Below are 26,247 nucleotides of genomic sequence, written 5' to 3'. Positions count from 1 at the left end.
CAGTTAGAAGGTGTCCGGATAAGGGGGAGTCTACTGTAACTCATGTCATCTTTAAATTGATATATTCACAATTTTTTTTTCATCACTGATTATTTACTTAAAAATATATAGATCTAAAAAAATCAAATATATCTATATATATTGCAAAATACGAGTAGACCCACTATTTTTTAGAAAAAAAAAAAGAAAAAAAATAGCCAAATATAGATACAAACAAAAATAGGAATAAATTAAAAATAGGAATTGGTTTATCATCACTACCAACACAAACCCTACAAGCTTCATTTCCTTAAGCTTGGACTTACAATTTGCTCGATGAATTCCCAATTCACCAATAAATCAGGATCAGCCAGATATGGGGAGTAATCTGTATCCGCTCTCACTACAAACTGGCAACTGTTGACAGAAACACACATCAATGATGTAATATACAACATTAATAGATAATTGTTTTCTTTGGAACTTGATAGTTTAACCCTCCAAGTGTCCATAGTAATGGTATTAATGTCCGCCCATTTATTGCGCAATTGCAGGGTTTTATTAAAATGTATAATAGAAACTTAAAAAAAAATGAAAAGCATACTGTTTTATACATCATTTTGTTTGGGAAATTATGGACTTCAATGTCATATATAAAATATAAAAAAAAAAATTTTCAACAATTTTTGTGGGGTTAACATTTTTCAAAAATTATACAATAAATGAAAAAATTTATGTTTGCGCTCAATAAATTTTTATAATTTTATGTCTACAAATATTTTAAAATAGCCACTTTGTTCTAAATTTTATAGGGATTATAAAAATATATAAATATAACGAAGTAAATTTGCAAATAAATAAGTTATGGGTGAAAAACAGATTTCGTACATTTAGCGTTAGCTTAGAATAAATAGCCTAACCATAGCTAGGAATCTGGCCGATAATTTACATCAATATCACTACCTACTTCTTCAGGATCATCAACCAGCCCCTCAAAATCCCTTAAATCTTCTTATAATGCACTACTTTTTATTTTTAACACTAAAACAATTAAAACGTAATAAAACACATCAGTCATTGGTACGAGGTTAACCAAGTTGTTTACAAATATGCACGTCAGCTGTATGCTACAATATTTTCGGAACTAAAATGAAAAGCGTCTAGAAACAGTCATCAGGAGAAAGCTTAGAATCTGCCGAAAACAACAATACCAATTTCGATCCAGTTCAATCTGATTCAGTCAGTCCCAGAGCCTTCGCCGTATATGATGTTTGTGTGTCGCAAAAGTGACGCATAACACCACGGCGGGTGTGTTGTGCGTCGATTACGCGACGCTTAACACTCGGAGGGTTAAGAGCGTTTAAGACTTTAAAATTTCATAAATGTAAGACTTCAAGAAAATTTATATTTTTTAAATGAGACGTAATTTGGCTTTAGTTACCTTACCCACTTTCTGCCATTAGGGCTAGTAAGACAACTAGTTATTAGACAACTTTTTAACAATCTTTGTGATTTTATCATAAGAATTAAGCTACTTAAGCATGAAAAATTACAATTTACGAGTGAGAAAATTTGTATATATACATGATTTAAAGTTCGATAACATTCATGTGAACAAATGTGTATTTTTAGGCTAAATGATCAAATAAGTCTTTTTAGGTTACAAATCTTAACGCTGTATTATTAGACATTTCTGTGCAAAAATAAAGTTCATTTGATATTTACTAAGCCTACATTTATGATTAGGTAGTTATGTTTATATTTATAAAATACCTGAGGTGTTAAACAAACTCCTATTTTTAGTTATTAAATTAAAAACTATGAAAAATTTTAATTAGCCGGATAAAACTCATTACATTACAGTTAGGGATGGATGGGTCCCGAAATTTCGGGAATTTTTCGGGAAAAAAATATTCCCGATTATCGGGACGGGATTACATTTGACTCGGGAATTTTTCGGGACGGGATTTGGTCCGATCGTCGGCGATTTTTCCGCTTCGCGAGTGCCGATAACGCCGTTATTGCGAGCGATAGGTCCGCGAACGCAGGAGACGAAGTCATTTCGACGATTACGCCGTGACCGCGGAGTCATAACGACGATCGCGCCGTGACCGCGAAGTCCTACCGACGATCGCGCTGTGACACGAGTCATACCGACGATCACGCCATGTCCGCGGAGTCATAACGACATTCGCGCCGTGACCGCGAAGTCCTACCGACGATCGCGCTGTGATCACGAGTCATACCGACGATCACGCCGTGACCGCGAGTCATACCGACGATCGCGCCATGAACGCGGAGTCCTATCGACGATCGCGCCGTTACCGCGGAGTCATACTGATGATCATGCCGGGACCGCGAGTCAAGACGACGATCGCGCCGTGACCGCGAGTCATACCGACGATCGCGCCGTGACCGCGGAGTCCTACCGACGATCCCGCCGAGACCGCGAGTCATACCGACGATCGCGCCGAACCGCGGAGTCCTACCGACGATCGCGCCGTGACCGCGAGTCATACCGACGATCGAGCCGTGATCGCGAGTCATACCGACGATCATGCCGTGACCGCGAGTCATACCGACGATAACCCCGTGACCGCGGAGTCATACCGACGATCGCGCCGTGATCGCGAGTAACGACGACGATCGCGCCGTGACCGTGAGTCATACAGACGATCACACCGTGACCCGCGAGTCACAAGTTACTATAAGTACCTGTAAATTGTTACCCATTTTTTGGTTTTTATCGATCAGTGCCACAAATGGTAAAAATTGATTTCGTATGTCTTTTTTGGTAACTGCAACACAGTACTTTCAATTATGCACAGAAAAAAATCCCGTCCCGTCCCGTCCCGAAAATCGGGAAGGAAATAAAAATCCCGTCCCGTCCCGTCCCGAACTAAAAATTCAATCCCGTCCATCCCTAATTACAGTAGTAAATAATAAAATCCAAGGGGGCAAACAGTTGTTTTCAGGACTAAATCCTTGCGTGAAAAATCCATTAAAACAGATTAGTGAGGCAAAAACTAATTCAAGTCACGGGTTATAATCACAACAATAATTAATATGTTACAATATTAAGAGATTGCTTGATTAAGTGTAATCACCCCTTACTTGGCTTGTAAGAAGTGTTCTTTGTTGTACTTGTGCTTCTGGGTGGACATGAGCCACTTAACACCGTATTGATAGCTAGGCCGTTGCACTGGCCTTGCACTTTCCCCTCTCGGAGCATAGTGGAAATTCAACAGATGATTTAAATTCTGCTTCTTGCTTCCAGCTGAGTACAACGAACCCAGTTCTGTTTCATACTCTTCTACCTGCCACATCACATATCATCAAACACTTGTGATATAATTACTTGATGAGTGCCAAACCCCAGCCAATGGCCATTTTATTTAAAAAATAACAACCTAATGACACCCTTAGATAATAGCTTACATTTGTCTTTAAACTAAGATATCCTGACAAAGACGAAATGCCTGCTAAAATAGTTCTAGACAAATTTTACAATCTCAACAGTAAAGCTCAGAGTAATATTAGCTCAGATTCATTAAAAAACAGTGATACTTACAGTAAATTTAATTTAGTAATGCACTACAATTGTCAAGGGTTAAATTCTACTAAAATATCAGAGCTCAATTTATTTTTATCACAGTCCAAATTAAATATTAAAGTCATGTCATTGAATGAACTTTGGTTGGATAATGATTCTATTTCTTTACTCAATACAATATATAATTTTAGAAGGGCTGACTCTTATGTCAGAAATAGTGGCCTAAGGGGTGGTTCAAGTATATTCGTTGATAACAATTGTAAATACTTAACTGTACAGTAGTTTTCTTATTTAAATGAAGATTTTATTTTTGAATGTTCCGCTATCGAACTTGTATATTTCAATTCAGTATTTTTTTCCATTTATACAGTGCCAAATTATAATTCAAGTAAATTGTTTTTGGACAAACTTGAAAAGCTTACTTGTTAGTTTAAAAAAAAAAGCCAAAAGGAAAAATGTTTTTATATTCGTGTCGTAACACTTCGGTCCAAGTAAGACTTCGGCCCAGTAACATTTCGGCCCGAAACCCTCAGATGTGGCCTACGGTTAAACTCTCTACCTGCCCACTAGTTAGTAACACTTCGTCCCAACAAAATATTTGACAGGTTAGGTTAGGTTAGGTTAGGTAAGATTCCATCGATTCTCCGTCATGTGAGGTCAGAGGATGCAAGGGGTGACGGTTGGGCGACATTCCACCAGAGGGTGGTTGCAAAGTATACAGGTCATGTACCTCTTACTACCTGAACTGCGTTCCTCAACCCTTGTCAATTTTTCGTCGGGCCGAAATGTTACTCCATTAGCTTATTTAATCATCTGTAAAAGCGAGTGGGACGAAGTGTTACTGTTTTTCTAAGAAATTTGAGTTTGGCCGAAATGTTATTGGGCCGAAGTGTTACTACATCAATTCATTTACTTGTATAGATAACATGATTACAAAAAAAATGTATAAAGTAGACCACAAATTGAATACTGATTTAGGTTTATCTGACCATAACGCCATATTCCTGAGCCTCCCTGGGCAATATAAGAATATATTGACTACTGGTAATAATAATAATAATACAAGTTCCTATACCAAAAGAATAATTTCAAATAGAATAAACGGTATCAGCATTCTGACACATACTTTCTCCCATAAGTTTGTCAACAATCTTTATCATGTGTAAGCGGTGAGAGTAAATATACGAAAATGGGATTAGTACAATTTTGTTCAGAATTTAAAGTACAACATTTTTATCAAAATCGTTCGGGCCATTTTTGAGAAAATCCTATTTTTCCGTTATTTTATAGGGTTTTATGGGAAAATAACATAATTTACAATAACCTTTAAACATATTTAACAAAGTTGTAAAAAAAGCAAAATTACTAGGTAGCGAATAGCAATTTTATAAAAACATCAGAAAACAAAACTAAGGCAGCTTGGCAAATTGTAAATCAAGAGCTTGGCAATACAAACCAAATACCAAAAGAAAGAATAGTTTTGAAAGATATAAATGGTCATGAGCTTGGTAATCCTGGAAGTATTGCTAAAGTTTTTAACAATTTTTTTTTAAATACAGTAAGCAACTTAAATGTACAAAAAAAAAATGTACAGAAAAACTTAGCAGACTTGGTGTAAAAAATATTGAGCTGAAATGGTTTAAATCATATCTAGATAACCGGCATCAAAGAATCATCATAAACAAATTTAAAACCCACTTCAAATCAGAATGGAGTAAAGCCCCGTTTGGGGTCCCCCAGGGATCAATTTTAGGCCCTTGCTTATTTATTATTTATGTTAATGACATTTGCAATAGTACAAAAATGAGTATTTTTCAATATACAGATGACACTGCTCTCATCTGCAAAGGCATAACCGACAAGCCGATGCATCTCATTATCACCAAAGAGCTTCAATCGCTTCAGAACTGGTTTTCAGTAAATGGGCTTTCAATGAATATGTCAAAGACACAATTAATACAGTTTTCACCCTCTAGTTTAAGTTCAAATATTTCAGTAAATTGTAACTCGTCTCCTATTCACACCAAAAACTCTGTAGACTACCTTGGAATAGCTCTTGATTCAAATCTTAATTGGCACCAACAAATTAAAAATGTTTCAAAACGACTAGTCTCTGCCACATTTGTTATTCCTGTAATTAGATATACCACAAATTTAGAAACACAATTAATGACATATCACGCTTCTTTTTCTTCTATTATGAACTATGGATTAATTGTTTGGGGATCTTCCTGTCGGGCTAAAAAAATATTTACTCTTCAAAAAAGAGCTATCAGACTGATCGCAAGAGTTCCTAAGACTACACACTGTAAAGAATGTTTCATATCATTTAAAATTTTAACCTTATACAGTTCATATATTTATCAACTCGCTTTAATGGTGAAGGGTGATATAGGATTATTCATGGAAAGCCAACAAAACCATTCTCATAACACGAGATTTAAAAATTTAATCAAACCAGTTCAACATAGGCTTCAATTGTTCACCTCTCCCCTCAATATATGGGACCACAAATTTACAACAAATTACCCACATTCATTAAAAACACAGAGTCTGTAGCTAGCTTTAAAAAAACTTTGAAAAAATGGTTATTGGAGAAGGCTTTTTACAGTGTTGAGGAATTCTTATCAGAGCAAAAATAGATTTTAATTTTCTTATTTTTAATTTTAGTCTACTTTTAGTAATAATTAAGACTTATGGACAAATCACCTGTCAATTAACTTGATGTAATGTGATGATTGATAATAAATAAATAAATAAAAATAAAATACAAAAGGCTACTGTCAGTGGAGTCCATGCTTCAGTGAAACATATCTGTAATGATAATGGGATATCATTGTGCAGCCTCAGGCTAACTAATGTGGAGGAAAATCAAAAAGATTGTTCTGTCACTAAAAAACAAATCATCCGTTGGCTGGGATGAGATCCCAATTAAATTGATAAAAGCCACTGTTAATGTCATTGCTGAACCTTTATCTCAAATTATTAACCAGTGTTTAATACATGGAATTTTTCTGGATAAACTAAAAATTTCCCAAATCTCACCAATATTTAAAAAGGGCCTAAAATCGGATATTAACAATTACCGTCCAATTTCTGTATTGAGTAATTTTTCTAAAATATTTGAGAAGGTCATAAATTTGAGATTGGTTAGTTATTTTGAAGGCAATCATCTATTTTATAACAAACAATTTGGATTCAGGAAAAATTTAAGCACAGGTTCTGCACTAACACAGTTTATAAATGAGGTTACCCAGGCTTTGGACGGGTCTCAGGCTACAGCTGGTGTTTTCTGTGACCTGTCCAAGGTTTTTGACTGTGTTGATCACTCAGTCCTTCAGCTCAAGCTGAGTGATTATGGTATTAGGGGAAGTTTTCACTCTCTATTGAGTTCTTACCTTTCTAATAGAAAACAAAGAACTGTAATAACACTGGATAAGATCAAGTACTATTCACCATGGGAAAACCTATCGGCAGGTGTGCCCCAAGGTTCAATCTTAGGTCCTCTATTCTTTCTAATTTACATTATTGACCTCCCTAAAGCTATTGATCAGGAACTAATTCTTTTTGCAGATGATACAACAGCCTTGATAAAAAATTATAGTACTTCTGAAATGCTATCTTCTCTTGAAAATGTGGTTCATGACATGGAGTGTTGGTTCTTGAACAATGGATTAAAACTTAATCTTGAAAAAATGCAAACAATAAAATTTTCTGTCAGAAACAATGGTAATAAAATTGAATCCCTTAAATTGGCAACTTCTCATAAATTTCTAGGTGTTTACATAGATGAATCACTTAAATGGGATGTACATCTGAATCAATTAAAAAGTAAACTTAGATCCATGTCAATTGTATTTCTGCACTTAAGGGACTGTGTTCCTAAAGAAACTCTGAAAATGGTTTATCATGGTTATGTAGAATCAGTATTGAGGTATGGTATAATCTTATGGGGTCAGGCTACCGGAGTCAAATCAATATTCAGGCTACAAAAACAACGCGTTATCCGTATTATGACCAGCTCTCATCCGCGTAGTTCATGCAAAAACCTTTTTCAAAATTTAAAAATCCACACCCTAACAGGACTGTACATATTGGAATCACTAAACTACTTTCATTCAGGTAAAAACGACCTCCAAGAATCAATTAAAAAAAACCATAGATATAATGATCGAAACGAAAACAATTTTAGATTTCCAAGGCACCATTTGACCCTTTATGAAAAAAGTCCACTATATGCTGGGCTGAGCTGTACAATGTGCTGCCTGCAAACTATAAATTGGTAAATGAAAATAATTTTAAAGATAAAAGAGGTGAACTCTTAATTGACAGAGCCTTTTATTTAATTGCAGATTTTCACAATGCCCCTTTAGTTTAGAATAGTTTTATCATTCAATTTTGTTAATTTATATTATCATACAGTTATATTATCATCTTGATTACTATTTTATTTTTTATATCCTGATAATTTTAACTCTGGCAATGCACCTATTCTGTATGTAACACATGTAAATAGGGGTCTGTGGTGCACCGAAAAAGTCGGTACGGTACAAGCTTAATTACCGTCATCGGTTCGGTACAGCATTTTACGTGGTACAAATTCGGTTCGGTACAGCCTGTTATAATAATAAATTACTTATCATTTACTATCGTAGTCAACGGTAGTTGGTTCTGAGCACATAAAAGTCTTATCAGATGTTTGTTTACGATCTTCATAATTTATTACTAGGGCGATGATGCAATAAAAAACCCATTATCAGTCCCAAATCCATTAGCATTTTATCATAAAAATTATAGTTTTATGATGACTGTAAATTTTATCTCTAACTGAGTCAGTATTTTCGTGAATATTCTATGTGCCGCTGGCCATTGCCTACTGCCATAAAAATGTTTATGCTTCATATTACAGTTGTAACTAATCTACAATCTTATTTTATAAGTTAAGATATTTGTTATGGATATTTTATCTTTCTATAGATGAAACCACAAGCGTAGTAGTTGTTGTTTGCATAATTTTTTCCCGTTATGCAAGCCTACTCGGTCTTAAATTGTGTCATTGCATTTTCTGTATCTTGTCTTATATTGTTGGATGTGGCTGTTAAGGTTTAAATGTTTTTTGTTTCCTATTTTTTTATTGTGTTTAAGGTACTTTATGCAATCTAAATCTTATGAACTAGAATTATGATAGTGATTTTGCTAACCTCATTGTAACCTACTCAATTTATGTAGGCCATCCTAAATAATTAGGTCCAGGCCTGGGTCTTTTGACTCTTTGGAAGAGCTTTAAAATATACTAAGAAAATTGGATTGAGTCTGAGATAATGAACTAATGATTGATATGTGTGGACGTTGACTTTGTAAATAAAAAGACAATAATATTACTCTTTGGTAATCCAAATTTTAGTTTAAGAAAAACATTGCAAGAGATGTATCCATCTTATAATTAGTTTTCAAGCTGATAAAAAAGATGCTCTTTGCCATTACTTCATCCTGTTTTTCATTTTCATCTGTTGAATGTGAACAGCTGGCAACTACACTGTTTTTGTACTGAATCTATAAGTATAAAAGAGGATATTTGTATATATATTTGGCAGTGATAAACTCAGACACCGCTGAACCGATTGCCACGAAACTTGGTACATACGTGTAGAATTTCATGGAATAGGTTTATACACCATCAATTTCGTGCCCCAGTGGCTCTGGAGTTTCCCATGTTACCCTTATGAGAAATGGAATTAATGAATCTTAACAGCTATTTCAATTAAACAAGTTGGTTCTGTTCTATGATGTTCAATAGCATTAAAGTTAAAAGGATTACCAACAGAGTGCAGCACTGTTATTTCTTTTACATTTATGACAAACAGCTAATTTGCAACCAAAAGGTGAGTGAGCATAGCGAACGAACTTCAACCTGGAGGCGAGTTAGCATAGTTAACGAGCTAACCTGAAGGCAAGTGAGCGTAGCGAACGAGCTAACCTGAAGGCAAGTGAGCGCAGCGAACGAGCTCCAACCCAAAGGTGAGTGAGCGTAGCGAACGAGCTCCAACCTAAAGGTGAGTGAGCGTAGCGAACGAACTTCAACCAGGACGTGATTGAGCCATGCGAACGAGATCATCTTGAAAATTAAGAAGTTAAACGGGGCAAAGCCCGCGGGTTACAGCTCGTGCTTTTATATGTTTTTAAAAGTTTAAAAAACAACTAGACATTGTGTTGGTTGGAAATAATTTGTTTCATGGCTATTCAAAGTATCTCAGAGTAAAATAGGTAAAGCCTTTATCTTAACTGATTTTTCTTGACACAATCCTCGTAGGAGTTAAAGGTTTTAATAATGTGTGGTACAGCAATTGTTGTTAGAAAACCATGAATGTAGGATACCATCCATTCAATGTATTAAAAAATTAAAAATAATGGTTCAAATACAGTTCTGAGAAGAAAACCACAAAAATACGGGTAGCCGCGTACCGTACCGATTTTGTACCGAGAACCGAGGTACGAAATATTGTACCGTACCGAACCGTACTGACCTTATTTTCTGTACCGCAGATCCCTACATGTAAAGAATGTTATGTGCAAGTCTATGTCTATGAAAAAGTACCCGTTTTCATATGTTACGTGATTAACCCATAGGGGAAAGGAATTAATGCGCTGCCTGCAGTGCCCTAGGTCAGCAATTGATTTTACCCAATTTGTAAACTTTTACTCTAATTGTTATAGAAAACCTTAGGTACCTACCTAATAAAATAATACTTTTGCTTTGTTGTTCACAATAAAATTGTCCACACAAAGTAATTCGATAATCAAAGTGTAAAATTTAAAAAAAATTATAAATATTATAAGTATTAAAAATATTTTTTTTAAGTTTACTTAATTTACAAATTCCAATAATAATCCAGACACCGAATGACACTATTATAAAGTTCGATAGATTCCAAACATAAAAAAACACAAGTTGTTTACTTTTATAAGTAATAAATATTTTTTTAAATGGTTTGTTTTACCCAAGGCCACAGTAAAAAAACAGGCCGTAATGCTCGTCAAGCATGACGTCACGATACAAGACGGCAATGACGTAATGTTTGCCGTTTGTGATCACCTGCTTGTTTTAATCTTTCCTTTGGAAAATAAATACCTACGTCATTGCCGTATTCTATCGTGACGTCATGCTTGACGAGCATTACCGCCTGTTTTTTTAGTGTGGCCTTGGTTTTACCTTACCACAGCTCATTTTGAGTGATATCTTGTTTCCATGGCAACACCTTTGTCATTCCCGAAAATAAATTATTAAATACGCAAAACAAGAAGAAAGATAATAATAAACATCATAAAAGTAAATAAATAATAAAAAATAAAAAACAAGCATGCTTGTAAGTCGGATTTTGGGTCTGCAGCAGCCAGATGAGTAACGCTCGTAAGTCGGTGCCAATGGGTTAAAACTAGAGGTAGGTCGATACCGATACTCGATACAGAAATACTCTCGGTATCGTCGATACTCAATATTTGCCTGTTTTGGGTTCGATACCGATACTGACACTGAACCACTGAATGCTACGAATCCGTGCGGATTAAGTCAGTTCAGAGCAGGTAAATTGCCGTTGCCGTTACGAATCCTAGCGGTTTGCCTACTTAGATACTCACAACTTGAGTCGAGTAGTAGAGGTTTTTAAGCCGATTTTGTTGATATTTTACAAGTAAATAACAAGAAAGGAAAATGTTTGAGTTTTATTTCATTCCCTAACCCCTTTCAATATTGACATACTACCTAATAATAATCGGCAACCTAGACATCGCTTGCGTCATCCATTTTACTGACAGGGACAGCTGAAACTGGGTGATAGTGATAGGTAGTGGTATGCCCCGATTCGATCCAGCATGCATCTATTTGGTCACGATGCAGTTCTAAAAAGGGATGTGTCGATTATCGTCATCGATACCACCATCCATTGGTTACCACTTGGACATTGGTATCGGTACCAAGACTCGATTGTCAAAAGTCGATTCCGATGATACCGACACCCGACAGGGATAAATATTTTATTTTAACATTTATTTACTTTATAGCTACAGCATTAGTTTTATAATCACGGTTAACAATTTTCATAGCCAACTTAGAAACTATCTAGTTCAAAACAGCGACGGTGTCGGTGACATTGTTTAGCTTCAGCTCATTGCACAACACAATCTACATTTCAAGATGTCAGACTCAACTCATGAGACAACCGGTGCGCGAATGTCCTGCCAACACAAAATTAATTGTACTAAACAATGTCTGTATTAATAAGTCAGGAGTTAAGGAAAGGCCAATTGGCTGATTAGGATTATTATGTACAAGGATAGGGATCAACTAGCTTACCTGGTAGATAGAGTCCAGATTAGCCTTGATTACACATAAAACACATGACACAACACAGAAAAACTTTATATTTTTTTATTATATTATTATATTTATTTATTATATTATATTTATTATATTATTATTATTATATTTATATTACTTTATTTTATAAGTTTTTCTGTGTTGTGTCATGTGTTTTATGTGTAATCAAGGCTAATCTGGACTCTATCTACCAGGTAAGCTAGCTGATCCCTATCCATGTATTAATAAGTCAGACATTTAGCTGTATTATTTTTATTTTTAGTACAAAATAAATAACCTAAACACGTCGAAATGTTCAGTTTCATCCCTGCATTATACGCATCATTAGATAAATTATATTCAACCATTAAACTTTAACATTGTCATCATCGTATGGTTAGGCTTGCTTTATATTGCGCCAAAAAGTAGGTCCATATTTTATCTGTACTATCTACCTGATTAAAGAGTTTAGTGAAGTTTTAAGTGCTACTATGACATAATGTATTTATTGAAAAATATCATAAGCCTTAGTCCATGTCGATTTTGTAATATTATAACGAATTGTCAATGTTGACAATAATATGTAACAACAGTTCTCATTGGGCAGGAGGGACAATGCACTACCATGTCAGCCAATCGACTTTCGTGTTTCAATGGAGCAAATGACGATTGCTTAGACATCGTTTTATGTGCTTATTGTGGGTGGGAAGGGTATCGATAATTATCGTGATTCGAGATCCGATATGTAGTACGTGTTTGTTTATACATAATGAGTATTAAAGTATAAAAAACTAGGTTAGTTACAGACAGGTTCAAAACATCGATTGTTCCGATCCATTGTTGACACCCCTACACGGAGGTTATAGTGACGTCGTGCATAAGGGCCAGGCAGGCCAGTTCACAGTGAATCCACTCTGCCGAACCTTTACTCTTGGTATCATCGGGAACATAGTCAAACACTTTTGTTACTAAATAAAACTATGGCATGTTTTATAAAAGCACTCTTTTGGAGATTCTAGTCCCAAAACATAATCTTTATTGTAGGCTAAAAGTAAAACCTATCTATTGCCATACTTTTCTCCACAGACGTCGACTTATTCTACAATGTCTTTAAAAAATACCAGGTTTCAGTCAAAATACTTTTGTAAAAATTGACAATGTGCTGTTTTAGCACAGTCACTCCTTGACCACGATCATTTTTACTCACTAGAGAAAAGACTCTCCTTACAAAAAGTATTTATAGGCCAAGATGTATGTATTTTTTTTTAAGTATAACTGTAATTGCTTTTAAAAAGAAATACAAAAACTGTCAAATGACTCAGATTAATACTTGTAAGCCTATTTATAAATTAGAGGAAACTTTATTAGATCTCATCATAGTCAAATTCAAATATTTTCAGTGTTTTAAAATAATTAACACTCAGAAACTTTTGTCTAATGGAAATCTGCAAGCGACTGAGGCCGAGGGTGAGGGAGGGCATGTGAACCAGGCTTTAGAGCAAACTTTCTCTTATCCTACCCCATGTCCCGTTAGATGGTGGGCGGGGCTTCACACTAATAAACACTCAGTTCATTCATTCACAGTAGAGAATAGTTTTTGTGGCAGTGATGTATGTCTCTTGTCTGCTCTTCATAGCTCACACGTAGATTTCTTTCGAGAAATTATAAGTGATAATCTTTATTAAAAATAAGTGAAAAACTGTTGATTTTTGGTATCGGCCCATCTCTAGTTAAAACTCCTGAAAACTCCACCATGAGGAATTTGAAGTTTAATACCATAGCATAGCTGACATTCTGACCTGATAATGTGATCAATTCACCTGCACAAAACAGCTGTAATCATAAACAGGATCATTTTGACAGTAACCAGGTAGTTTTAACCTAGTTTATTGATTTCAAAAGATTATAATTTATAATAAAAATGCAAATTACTGGTAAAGCAAAGAAAACAGATTATACAATTCTTCACAATCAGTCTACATAGCCAAACTGACCTGGGTACCCTCCTTTCCACCGCCATAATACTGGCCGCGAGGCCGCGGTCTTTTATCCAGGGTCTTGGATTTTTGAGGAGCAGGTTTCCTACCCTGCTCTGATCTGGAACCATTGCTGTTGGATGGCTCTCTGCGCCTTGATGACTTAGGAAACTGCTGCTTGTTAGCATCTGCAAAAGAAAAATGAATCACCCAATTTAAAGCTTGCTCTTTTTGTATTGAATTTTGCTGGATTGAAATACAGTAAGTAAAATAAAGAGTCTACTTTTGTAAATATAGGTAGAACATGTCACTTCTTTGTCACTTAGCCTAAATAACTTTGTATAGCCTAGCTCTTTATATGTTGAGTTTAGTAGGTAGTTCATAAGTTTAGACATAGGCCTAATTTCGAAAAAAAAAACACTCCATTTAATAATATAATTACCATATTCTATATATTAATGTTATAGCCTACTGTATTGCAGTACAAAATATGTAAATTATATATTAAATGGGGTGTTTCTTTTGTTGTGTATTGGATTACACAAAAGCATAAAAATGAAAACTTAAATTTAAAAAACAACAATAATGCAAATACACATTATAAATTGTAATTATAATAAATTGTCGTTGCCATTTTACTTCCTTTAATTACTTATGCATATGTCTATCGTCAGTTCTGTATAATTTTTATTATTAAGGTACCGGTAGTAAATTAAAAACAACTGAGCACCCTGAAATTAATATATCCATGAAGTGGCATGTTTCACCAATGGACCAAGTACATTTTCAAACTTCAATAAATAGGCTTACTAAATAGGTACCTAACTTTGTTAACAAGTACCTAAGGACTGAGCCTTGCTTGGTTGTAATTAATTGGGATTAATCGTTAAAATAATATCGTAAACAGACACGCTTTTATTACAAACCATAACTTAGACATTTGATTGCTGAAATGATTTAACAACTCTAAAATGTAAAAGTATGCAATGTGATGTAACTAAGATTAATTTTGCACCAATACTGAAACAGTTAAGGATGATAAAGAAAGGAAACCACTAAAAGTAGATTTTTAAAATGTGGTCTGAGTCAATGGAATCCGGGGATGCCATAGACTAAACAAAAACCGACGTTTTACATACTCAAACGCCAGCAAACAAGACCAAAGATGGTGGAAAAAATCTTCCTGTTTCTGTTGAAGAAATGCACTGTGACTAGTACAGTATGATGATTTTTATGAGTGCAAGCTCCAATACCATTACAAATGCATCCCAAAACAACATTTAAATTTGTAGCCTATGGCCTAGAAGAAGGGGATGAATATTATGAAAAGGTCGCTTTTATTTGCCATTTGTGTTGAGGTCAAAAGTGACAACAATTTGGTGAATATTTTAGTATTTTCACTAGATCCATAAGTCTAGCCTTGTTCCTAAGGTTTTAAAGTTATTTAGGCCCTATAGCCCATTGTGTTTTAGATGTTTTAATAGGCTATTGTTTGTTGTTTAACTTAGCATTATTGGGTTACTATAAAGTGCCAAAGACTAGAAAACAGGATGTCAATTATTAAACCACAGTGACAGTTAGGCTACAGTGCAAACCAGCTGAGTTTTACTCCATAGAGGCTAAAAACGAATTTTATTCCCTAAAGAGTAAAAATGCTACTTTAGACCCGCAAAGCATGCACCAATGACGACTGTTTTTACTGCAGTATGATAAAAACAATATAATATGAACCCTTGATGACTCCGCTCAATTTTGTGGATGCCTCTGCGAACGCCACCTAGTAATAAAGTTCCCAAAAAATCATCAATAAAATCATCTGTGTTTTTAACTACAGTTTCCATCAAGCATCTATCAACAGTATGTAATCAACCTTTAACTTAGGTCTACAATGGAAACTCCATGTACAATTTCGAAACTTAAATTTATTAATTATTATACAAAACTGATAGTGAAAGAAAAGAAAGGGGGTTCACAATAAATTGTACAAACAGTGGGAAATGAATTTACTTTAAAAACTTTAGGCTGGGCCTATTACAATGGTTTTAATTATTTAGGTTCAATGTTATAATTTACTGCAAGGATCTTTATCTCAGGTGGGGTGATCGAGCGGCATTTGAATTTAATCTTGTGATATAAGCCTAATTAAATTTTGTTTTAAAATATAAAGTATGTTCGAATTATAGATTGGTTGAATTAATAATAATTTTGAATAAGTTAAGCTTCTATTAGTTCTTGACTTTGAATTTGAGTACAAACGTCCAAAGGTTAGGCCTAAAAAAGTTTTAATGGCTTCCAAAGGTAAAAATGTCTATTGGAGTGATCTCACCAAAATTGATGTCTTCTTTGCCGTAAAATTCTTGATGTTATGAATGATTAAGGTTCGTAGCAAGGATGGTTCTTCTTTCAACAAATTTCACAAATTTTGTCCGAATAATGTACTTTTTTTTTATAAAATTTTGATATTAAATATGTAGTGTCTAATTTGCATCTTCATACTATCTTGGCTCTATTGGAAGTGATGAAGGTCTGATGCATTGTTGCACTCACATATGTCAAAGCTGACTTAATCACATAAAATTGTAGGCCACTGTTTACACTTATATATTATAACAAATTTCATTTGCTAGAGAGCTAAGTAAGTTAAATTATAATTTTGAAAAGTTATTGAAATAAAATTATAGAATTTGAAGCAATTTTGTTACAAAAGTTTTAGGCTATGATATATTTATATGAAGATTATAAGAAGATTTAAGTGATTTTGAAGGGCTGGTTGATGATCCTGAAGAAGTAATATGTAGTGATATTGATGTACCTAAATTATGAGCCAGATTCCTAGCTATGGTTAGGCTATGCATTCTTAGCTAAACGCTATGTAGGCCCTACCGAAATCTGTTTTTTGCCTATAACTTATTTATTTACAAACCTACTTCCTTATATTATTATATTTTTGGAATCCTCATAAAATTCTGAACAAAGTGGCTATTTTAAAATATTTGTAGACCTATAAACTATAACAATTTATTGATCACTACTTTTGATTTTTAACACTAAAACAATGATAAACTTAAATGTAATAAAACACATCAGTCATCGGTGTGAGGTTAACAAAGCTGTTTACAAATATGCACGTCAGCTGTCTGCTACAATATTTTCGGAACTAAAATGAAAAGCATATAGAAACAGACATCAGGAGAATAAAGCTCTGAATCTGCTGAAAAAAAAAACGATACCTAACTCGATCCAGTTCAATCCAATTCAGTCAGTCCCAGAGCCGTCGCCGCAAACAGTGTTTGTGAGTCGCAAAAGCGACACATAACAATACAGCGGATGTGTTATGAGTCGCTTTTACGACACATAACACTCGGAGGGTTAACAACTTAAGATAAAAAAGAATGCCACAAATTTTAACTCTCTAAGTGGAATGGTTTTCGAGTAACACAATATTAACAATTTCAAAACGCAGCACCAAAACGTTGATTTTTGGGTTTTTAAAGCTTTGTAGGCCTAGGCCTACCTAACTCAAAATCTTAAAGGTCAGAAAAAAATTATATTTTTACTAAGTTAGGCTAGTTTTGGTTTAGAACCTGCATACAAAAATCAAGCAAATCTGAGAGGTCAAGGCACTTTTATCCGTTGTAATCCTAGCTAATTGAAGTTTTATCCCGTGAATTCCTTTTGAAATTTATTATTAAGTGTATGCTGAGTATTTTGAGGTATAATTTATGTAATTTTATCCAAAGCATATAAGGAATTTCTTCATAGATCGGTTGACCTCATGTTACATACCCTCAAGAGGTAACTTCAAAAAGACTGTTTTAGAAATTTATTAAATATTTTACTTTCATATGCTGTTTTACGGCAGAGCTTGTACTTTGGTATTATTTTGTGAAATTTGGTGAAAGACTTTTAGTATTTTAATTTAAATTGAGGTTTAGGGGAGAGTGGTACAAGGTGGGACACGGTATATAGTGGGACATTCCATATAACTTTTTTATCTTCAAAGCCATGTGGCCAGTTTCCCTCCAAAAGTGTTAAGTCATGGCCAACAGTGTGTTTTAAGTTAGTTCTGAAGTTTCAGTCATGTTGGAAAGTACTGAATGACAGTCTGCTACAACTATAGTCTCAAAAGTTACATTTTTGAGGTAAGCAATCATCATTTTCTTATGAAATTAGTTTGATAAACAGGATAAATTTGGTATGCCTAACATTAAAAAACCTTCTTTGTTCAATAGAAGGAGGTCAGGGATGTCTGAGTTGCACTGTTTGGGGTAAAACTTAAAAACAATATAACCCTACATGTGGTACAAGTTGGGACAGTTATTTGTGGTATATAGTGGGACAATGTTAAATAAGGTGGTACAAAGTGGGAAATCGGTACATAGTGGGACAAGCAATTATAATTGATTTATTATACTATTATAGCAATTCATAATAGGCTATAAATACAAGCATACCCATATAAATATATGACATGCCTCATCTGCTTGGTAGGTTACCAAGAATAGGACCTAGGGTTTGTTAAAAAAAAAAAAACCCTTAACTTACTTCTCATGGTAAACTCTAACACGGTTTACCCAGAAACACAACCATTGTCATAATTTTGTGTTAGGCCTAGGTATTTTTAAACTGTTTAGTACTTATATTTTCAATTAAACAATTCCTTTCTACTTTTTTACCTACTTATAACATAAATAGAGTTTTAGCGGGGTTGGTTTTATGCCGAAGTAGACCTACATTTAACTCTTAAAATATAGACACATTCATTCATATCATAGTTATTCATTAAAGAACATTATAGTGGAATTTTACAAAAAACAATTATTTTTTCAGGTCCATAATGCCGAAGATTTGCCGCAAGAAGTTTTTGGAGCATGCAGAAGATGGAGCAATTTCGAGCCTTATAGCCTAGTTTAATTACTAACTATTTACAAGTCACATATATCAATAAATTTTTTAATTTGTCTGAAACTGTCTTATTTAAGTATACCTCCTATGCATAACAGGATGTCCCACTTTGTACCATTTATTGTCCCACTTTGTACCTTATGCTGTCCCACTTTGTACCATATTGCTGTCCCACCTTGTACCAGGGTCGGTACATGTTGGGACAAGTGGTATAAAGCGGGACAAACGGTTTTTGGCCTTTTAAATATAAGTTAATAATTTTGAAAAAAATATCATTAAAAGAGTTTTAAAAGTGCTTTATTTTTGTGTAAAGATTGTTCTTCTAAGTCAACTAATATTGAAGAAAAAAAGGTTTTAATATTTCCGTCCCAGTATGTACCACTCTCCCCTATATCTCAACATAACCATTTCTAACCTCAACTTTCTTGTGGACTTGGCTATATTCCACTATTTGTTGCAAGATTCCTATTTCACTTGACTTAAAGTTGAATAATGACTAAAACCAAACCCAAATGTGGCATTTGCCTTAAATCGGTTTCTGATAACTGTAGGGCAATCCTTTGTGAACATGAATGTGAACAATGGTATCACACCAAGTGTCTTGGACTTAGTGACAGTGAATATGACCGCTTATCTGGGACTGATGAGAAATGGTATTGTGAAAAGTGTGGACTTAAGTCTACCAATCAACAGCTTAAGGAAGAAATTAAGAATTTAACCAAGCATGCCTCATTGTTGGAGGCTGATGTTAAGGAATATAAGAGACTTTATGAAGAAGCTGCGCGGAGAATTACAGAATTAAGTGAAATGTGTTTAAAGCGTGAACAGGAAATAGTAGGCCTAACCTCAAATCCAGAATTAGTAGATACAATAAGTAGGCCTAATGAGTTTCTACCTGTCTCTAAAAATAGGCCTAGGCCTTGGTCTTCTAGAAACTCCAGTGTAGGGGAGGGCCTAAATGGTAGCTTTCCAGTAAACATTAGGGACTTCCCACCTATCTCCACTAGTAATAGATTTACCTGTTTGTACCAAGAGGATAATACAAGTTTTAAGTCTGATAACCAACCCACATCAGACGAGCGGGGAAGATATGCGAGGAGGCGCGCAGGAAAAATCCAGCAGGTTTCTCCAGTTTTGTCTAGGCCTCGCACAAATCAATGTGAATCGTCTGACTGGACTAAGCCTACTAAAGTTACCAAATCATCCAGGAAAACCAAGAAAATAAGAATCTACACTGATAGTTTTGGTCGTGGCATTTCCTCAATAATTTCAAGGACAGCGTGGGGCCAGTATTTTGATACTGAGGGAACTGTCAAACCTAGTGCTCTTTTTTGTGATGTAACTGCCAACGTGAAGTATGAATGTGAAGATTTAGGACCAGATGACTATGTTGTGCTCATGGCTGGGGCTAACGATATAGCTAAAAACTCTTGTGGTAATGTGGTGAACGGACTTAGAGATACTCTACAGGTGCTGAAAAGTACAAAGGTAATAGTTGCCAATGTTCCTCATAGACATGATTTACCGGATTCATCGGTTGTTAATAAACTGATTTCTGAAACTAATGGGAAAATCAAGGATCTCTGTAAGGTTTTCAATAATGTTTCTCTTATAAATACTGAAAGTTGTGACAGATCTTTTCACACTAGACATGGACAGCATTTCAACGCTAAGGGGAAGAGGGTGCTCGTAAATCTCATCAGTAAAATTATCAAGATCCAAAGAACTGTAGTGACCCCTACAGCGATAGTCGAAACTTTACCTGATCATCCCTCATTGCCTATAGCTTCTCCACCCAGTTCTACCCAGAATCCTGAAGGTATTGTCTCATCGCAGGTAACTACACAGCCGGCAAGTATTCTACCCCGAGGACCTGACGAAGGTATACAAAATGCTGACTCTTCTTCTTTTTTAGTGGTAGTTTAAATAGGCCTATGTCCGGAGGTAGTTCTGTCAAAGATGACCTTTTAACAATTTTACAAGTAAACAGCCAGTGTCTCCGTAATAAAATTTTATCTCTGGAACATCTTTGTTTTTTAGAAAAAGTTGAGGTTATCTGTATGTCAGAGCATTGGCTATCGTCTGATCAAGTCGAAATTTTTGTACCAAATAATTTTATCACTGCTAGTATTAGATGTAGGAGTAGTAATAGAAATGGTGGTTCGGCTATTTTTGTTAAAGAATCGATTGAGTTTGAATCTATTAATCTTGATTGTTTTTCATCTGATTTTAATTGTGAACTATGTTGTATTAGATTAATAAAACAAAATGTTACTATTGTTAGTGTCTATAGATCACCCAATGGTGATATTAATGTTTTTTTTTAAATGTTTGAAAATGCAATTAAAAGTTTGATGAGAGGGGGCAGTAAGTTAATTATCTGTGGGGATTTTAACATTGAAATGGCTAATGTTATTGAACAAAACTCAATAAATTTCATGAATTTACTTAGGACATTAGATTTAGTGTGTACAAATAATCCACCTACCAGGAATAAATCGTGTATTGATAATGTTATTGTAAATTTTTCTAGAGAATTTTATGAAATTTCACTCTTGCCAGGTACAATTGCAGATCATGATCCTTTACTTTTTAAATATAAGACACATGTCACACTAGATAATAATAAAACTGATACTGGGCCAACCCTGTTTTTCAGGAAGCAAAATGATATAAATATTACAAAGTTTTGTCATGTTTTAATGGATGAGTCATGGGACTGTCTTAATAACCATAATGGTACTGCAGAAGACTTGTTTAATGCTTTTTTCAATAGATTTAGAGAACTATGGTATTACTGCTCGCCCCTTGTTAGTAAAAAAGCTCGTAAGAAAACTAATGTAAAAGGTAAAAAACATAAACTAAACTGGTTTAGTCCTCAATTAAAGCAGACTAGAGACTTGATGTTAGCACACTATACTAAGTATAAAAATCTCTTAAACTTGGATTCTGTAAGGGCTCAGTCAGCTTACAGCACTTATCTTAGAATAAAAAAGTACTACAGGAAAGAATTAGCTACTGCCAAGAAAAATGCTTATGAGAATTTCATTCAGACTTCAAATAACAAGTGCAAAGCTGCCTGGGACATTATAATACATGAAAACACTACAACTCGTACACCTGAAGTTACAATAGACCAAGATACACTCAATAGTTATTTTACAGATTCAGTTGAAGAACTTACCAACCTGGTAAGCCAAACATGCACAACAGCTGAGGACTTGCTTGGGCCTGAACCAAGTGAGAACATACATTCCAATTGGACTTGCATTACACCAGATGAGGTAACCAACACTGTCTATAAACTCTCAAACTCAAAATCTATGGATAGTTATTGGCTCTCAAATTACATCATTAAGAAGACCATACACTTAATTGAAACTCCTTTGGCTCTGGTCATCAATGAGTGCCTACGTGCTGGCATTTTTCCACAAAAATTAAAAATTGCTAAAATAATTCCGGTTTTTAAGAAAGGAGATAGCCTAAATCACTTTGTCAAAATTATCGCCCTATCTCCATTGTTCCAACATTTTCTAAAATATTTGAAGCAATTATTTTAAAGCAGTTAACTAATTATTTTGATTCAAACCACCTGTTAACTGATTCACAGTATGGCTTCAGACCAGGTAGATCCACTACATTGGCGGTGTCAGAAATTACACAGTCCATTTTGAATGCATTTGAAAATAGAGAATCAGTGTCAATGCTCCTCTATGACCTCACCAAAGCTTTTGATTGTATCCCTTTTGATATCTTGATTAAGAAGCTTCAATTTTATGGAATTAGGGGCAACTCATTACAATTACTCAAATCATATCTAACCAATAGATCACAGTTTGTATGTGTTAAAGGTAAAAATTCATCAGTTACACAAATCAAGGCTGGTGTTCCGCAGGGCTCTGTCCTTGGCCCTTTTCTTTTTATTGTGGCCATAAATGATCTTCCTCGTAATTTACCTGTAAAATGTACAATCTATGCTGATGACACAACAATCTTTGCTGCCAATAGAGATCTAAACCTTCTTGACCACACAATTCAGGATGCAAACAATCATGTTTTGAACTGGTTTTCCTCTAATCAACTTATTTGTAATGAAAATAAAACTCAAAGCATAATATTTTCTCTCTTACAAAACCTACCTGAAAATTCAGTCAAACTTCTGGGAATTTACCTTGACAGCAGGTTGAACTGGAAAACTCATATTAACAATCTTTGTAAAAAGTTGTCAAGAGTCATTTATCTTTTTTGGAAACTTAAACCTCTTATCAGCATGGAGTACCTGAGATCAGCATATTTTGGCTTGTTTCAATCTCATTTGCAATATGGTCTTATTTTATGGGGTCATTCACCTCATATTTATGATGTTCTTTTACTACAAAAGAAAATCATCCGCACTATCGCCGGGGTGGGCCCTGTGGAACACTGCAAACCACTCTTTATAAAATATCGCATTTGCACAGTCATCAACCTATACATTTACAATGTCTTGATGTACACAAAATGTAATCTACATAAATTTTACACTCGACAGGACATCCACTCACATAACACAAGAGGCAAAGGAGCACTGGACATTCCTCAGCACCGGCTTGCACTTACAGGTAACTCTTTAAAAATAAATTGTATTAAGTTCTATAATAAGCTGCCTGAGCCTCTCTTTGAAGCAACCATTCCTATCTACAAGTCTAAAGTTTACTCGTGGCTGTTAGAAAATCCGTTTTACACTCTTCAAGAATTCTTGGGTTCGACTGTTCTAATCTAGCCTTAGATTAAGCCTTTTTTACTCTGTTACTTTGTATTATCGACCAATGTAAATATTTAGCCTAATTTGACAATGCCTATCTCAATGTATTTGATCAACGGCAATAAAGATTCTGATTCTGATTCTGAACATAATGGTCAATTTGGTTGATTTGGCATGGAATGACCCGTAAACTTATTTGTAATTTTAACCTTCGTTTTACTGCCACTTAGGAATCTCTACAACAAAAACTGATTGCATTCTTGGATTCAGCGTAAGAAAAACTGTAAGTAAGTAAGTTATTAGACATCTAAAAATTTACACGATAGGCTAAGTTCTTAAGTAGGCCTAAGTTATCACGTTGTAGACATGATAAATAATTGCCAAAAATTAACCCTCTGAGTGTTATTTGTCGATGCGTCAACTCACAAACACTGTTTACGGCGAAGGCTCTATGACTGACAAAATCGGATTGAACTGGATCGAGTTAGGTATCGTTTTATTTTGCAGATTCAGAGCTTTCTCCGGAGGTCTGTCTCTAAGCGCTTTTCATTTTAGTTCCGAAAATATTGTAGCAGACAGCTGACGTGCGTATTTGTAAACAGCTTGGTTAACCTCCCACTGATGACTGATGTGTTTTATTACGTTTATCATTGTTTTAGTGTTAAAAATCAAAAGTAGTGATATACGTGGTGCATTATAAGAAGATTTAAGTGATTTTGAAGGGCTGGTTGATGATCCTGAAGAAGTAGGTAGTGATATTGATGTAAATTATCAGCCAGATTCCTAGCTATGGTTAGGCTATGCATTCTTTGCTAAACGCTATAGTACCGAAATCTGTTTTTTGCCCATAACTTATTTATTTGCAAATCTACTTCCTTATATTATTTATATTTGTAATCCTCATAAAATTTAGAACAAAGAGGCTATTTTCAAATATTTATAGGCCTATACTTTAGGCTAATTTATACAATTTCATTGAGCGCAAACTTATTTTTTTTTTAATTTTCCATTACCTTCTGGTATATAGAACAGTATAATTAACATTGTTTTCAAGCTTCTCAGATCCGTTTTAATAAAACCTTGCAAATGAGCAAAAAATAGGCAGACATTAGGCCTAAGGCCAAAACAAGGGACACTCGGAGGGTTAAATTACGGGTGAGGTCCTGAGTTCGATATAATTAGCCTACCTCAAGTTTTAAGCCGAGTAAACTTGTGGCCTAGGCCTTAGCCTATCCAGATATTACAAGGCTTAGGTAGATTGAGTCATCGATTCAGACAGGCTAGGTTTACTAAGGCTGAGGCTGTTACATATCTTACATATCTTAATTACACGGCCTAGGCTACTGTACAACTGTTAGTGCCTAGGCCTACCATGGTGTGAAGGAAAAGATAGGCCTAACTTACGACTCTGGGCAAAGTCGGCCATGACGACACCTACCAAAGTCAAGATGACAGAATACATTGCACCATAAGAAAGTAAACTTACATATTCACATACCTTGTGTTTTCCTACTATCAGTCCCAGAACCCTTAGATGGGTTTTGAGTGACCCGATTTGCGGGTTTCTTTTCCATATTTGAATCCTCTAACATCTACGAAAACTCTAAAGGAGAAATCCTCTCCGCATGGAGATAAGACGTTCAGTTTCAGACCAGACATTTTTCAGCAGGCCATGATTACAAATTACAAACAATAAAACACCTCAAACGGTATTCAAAAACTGTAAAATTGATAAAACGGTTAAAAATATTTGTTGCACGGAAAATTTAGGAGAGCGTGTGCCCTCTCTTGTCGTTGAAAACGACGATAATACGAAAAGACGAAAACACTGTCGTCGCGTTGAAGGCGACGCCTGGGAATATAAAATGGCGTCTCCACTCCACTGCCACTCCACTCCAACCAATTCCAAAAACTCGTCACTCGATCAGTGTATCCACGACCGTTTCGTCTCGCCGCAGTAAAAATTCTTACTTTTTAGCTGCAACGCTGCAACTGTTACATTTTCGTTAAGTGTCGCTCTCTATGGAACAGATTGGATAATTTTTTTTTAACATAATTTTATTTACAATCTGTTTTGCTTTAAACAATAAGTAAATACTAGAGGTCGCCCAGTGGTCGAAACTCGACCAAAGATCACGGTCAAAGTCAAAGTGGTGTAAGTCAATTTTTGGCAAAAATGAATCAAGTCCATATTTTGATTCCTCTTGTTCACTGATTCATCTTATTTCTAGGGTCACTAGGAGGCAGCACTTTACTGTTCCACATTGTGTTGGTATGAAACTGTTTCAAAGCTAAGTGATCCAAGTCTGACTTTACTCCACTATGCCTTACATGTCCAAGGTTGTTACATGTCTCTTTTTTGGTATAAACACATGACTTATGCGAAGTAAGCAAGTCTGACCATAGATAAAAGGAGTATAGACAGATACCCCACGAGATAGGGAAGTCGCGAACGCTGTATTTGAGCTAGTGCAGTCGCTGTTTTGGCGTTTCAGGCCCGCAGCGTTACTAGTTCGTGCAGCACAGGGACGGAAATTCTCCCAGTTTCCCACGGAGTGAGAGAGACAGACTGAATGGCAGTGCGCGCGCAGCAGTAGTATGCGTCGTAGCGGCCCTCTCTACAGTTGACTTGACACTATACACCTGATACGACTTGTGTCCATAGCATTTGAGCTACTCACTCTGAATACAAAATATGATATCCGTTCATTTTTTAATTATATTTCAACCTGCAAAC

At 35.1% G+C, this 26,247-nt stretch overlaps 1 protein-coding gene across 1 annotated transcript in view; it reads right to left on the bottom strand.

The window, feature by feature from the left end:
* Positions 1-25,397, bottom strand: part of LOC128988945 (RING finger protein 10) — a 177,604-nt gene extending 152,207 nt beyond the window's left edge. The window contains exons 1-4 of the mRNA XM_054410780.1: positions 25,009-25,397; positions 13,880-14,049; positions 3,094-3,296; positions 306-396 (exon numbers count right to left, since the gene is read on the bottom strand). Coding sequence (XP_054266755.1) covers positions 306-396; positions 3,094-3,296; positions 13,880-14,049; positions 25,009-25,102 — 558 coding nt within the window. The 5' untranslated portion in view covers positions 25,103-25,397. The remainder of the gene's footprint in view (positions 1-305; positions 397-3,093; positions 3,297-13,879; positions 14,050-25,008) is intronic.
* Positions 25,398-26,247: the final 850 nt, after the last annotated feature.

This window comes from Macrosteles quadrilineatus, unplaced genomic scaffold (genome assembly GCF_028750875.1).
Source record: "Macrosteles quadrilineatus isolate MER2022 unplaced genomic scaffold, UCM_ALF_1.0 Scaffold_1__1_contigs__length_201487025, whole genome shotgun sequence".
Lineage (NCBI taxonomy): Eukaryota > Metazoa > Arthropoda > Insecta > Hemiptera > Cicadellidae > Macrosteles > Macrosteles quadrilineatus.
This window is presented reverse-complemented; position numbering and strand designations above follow the sequence as displayed.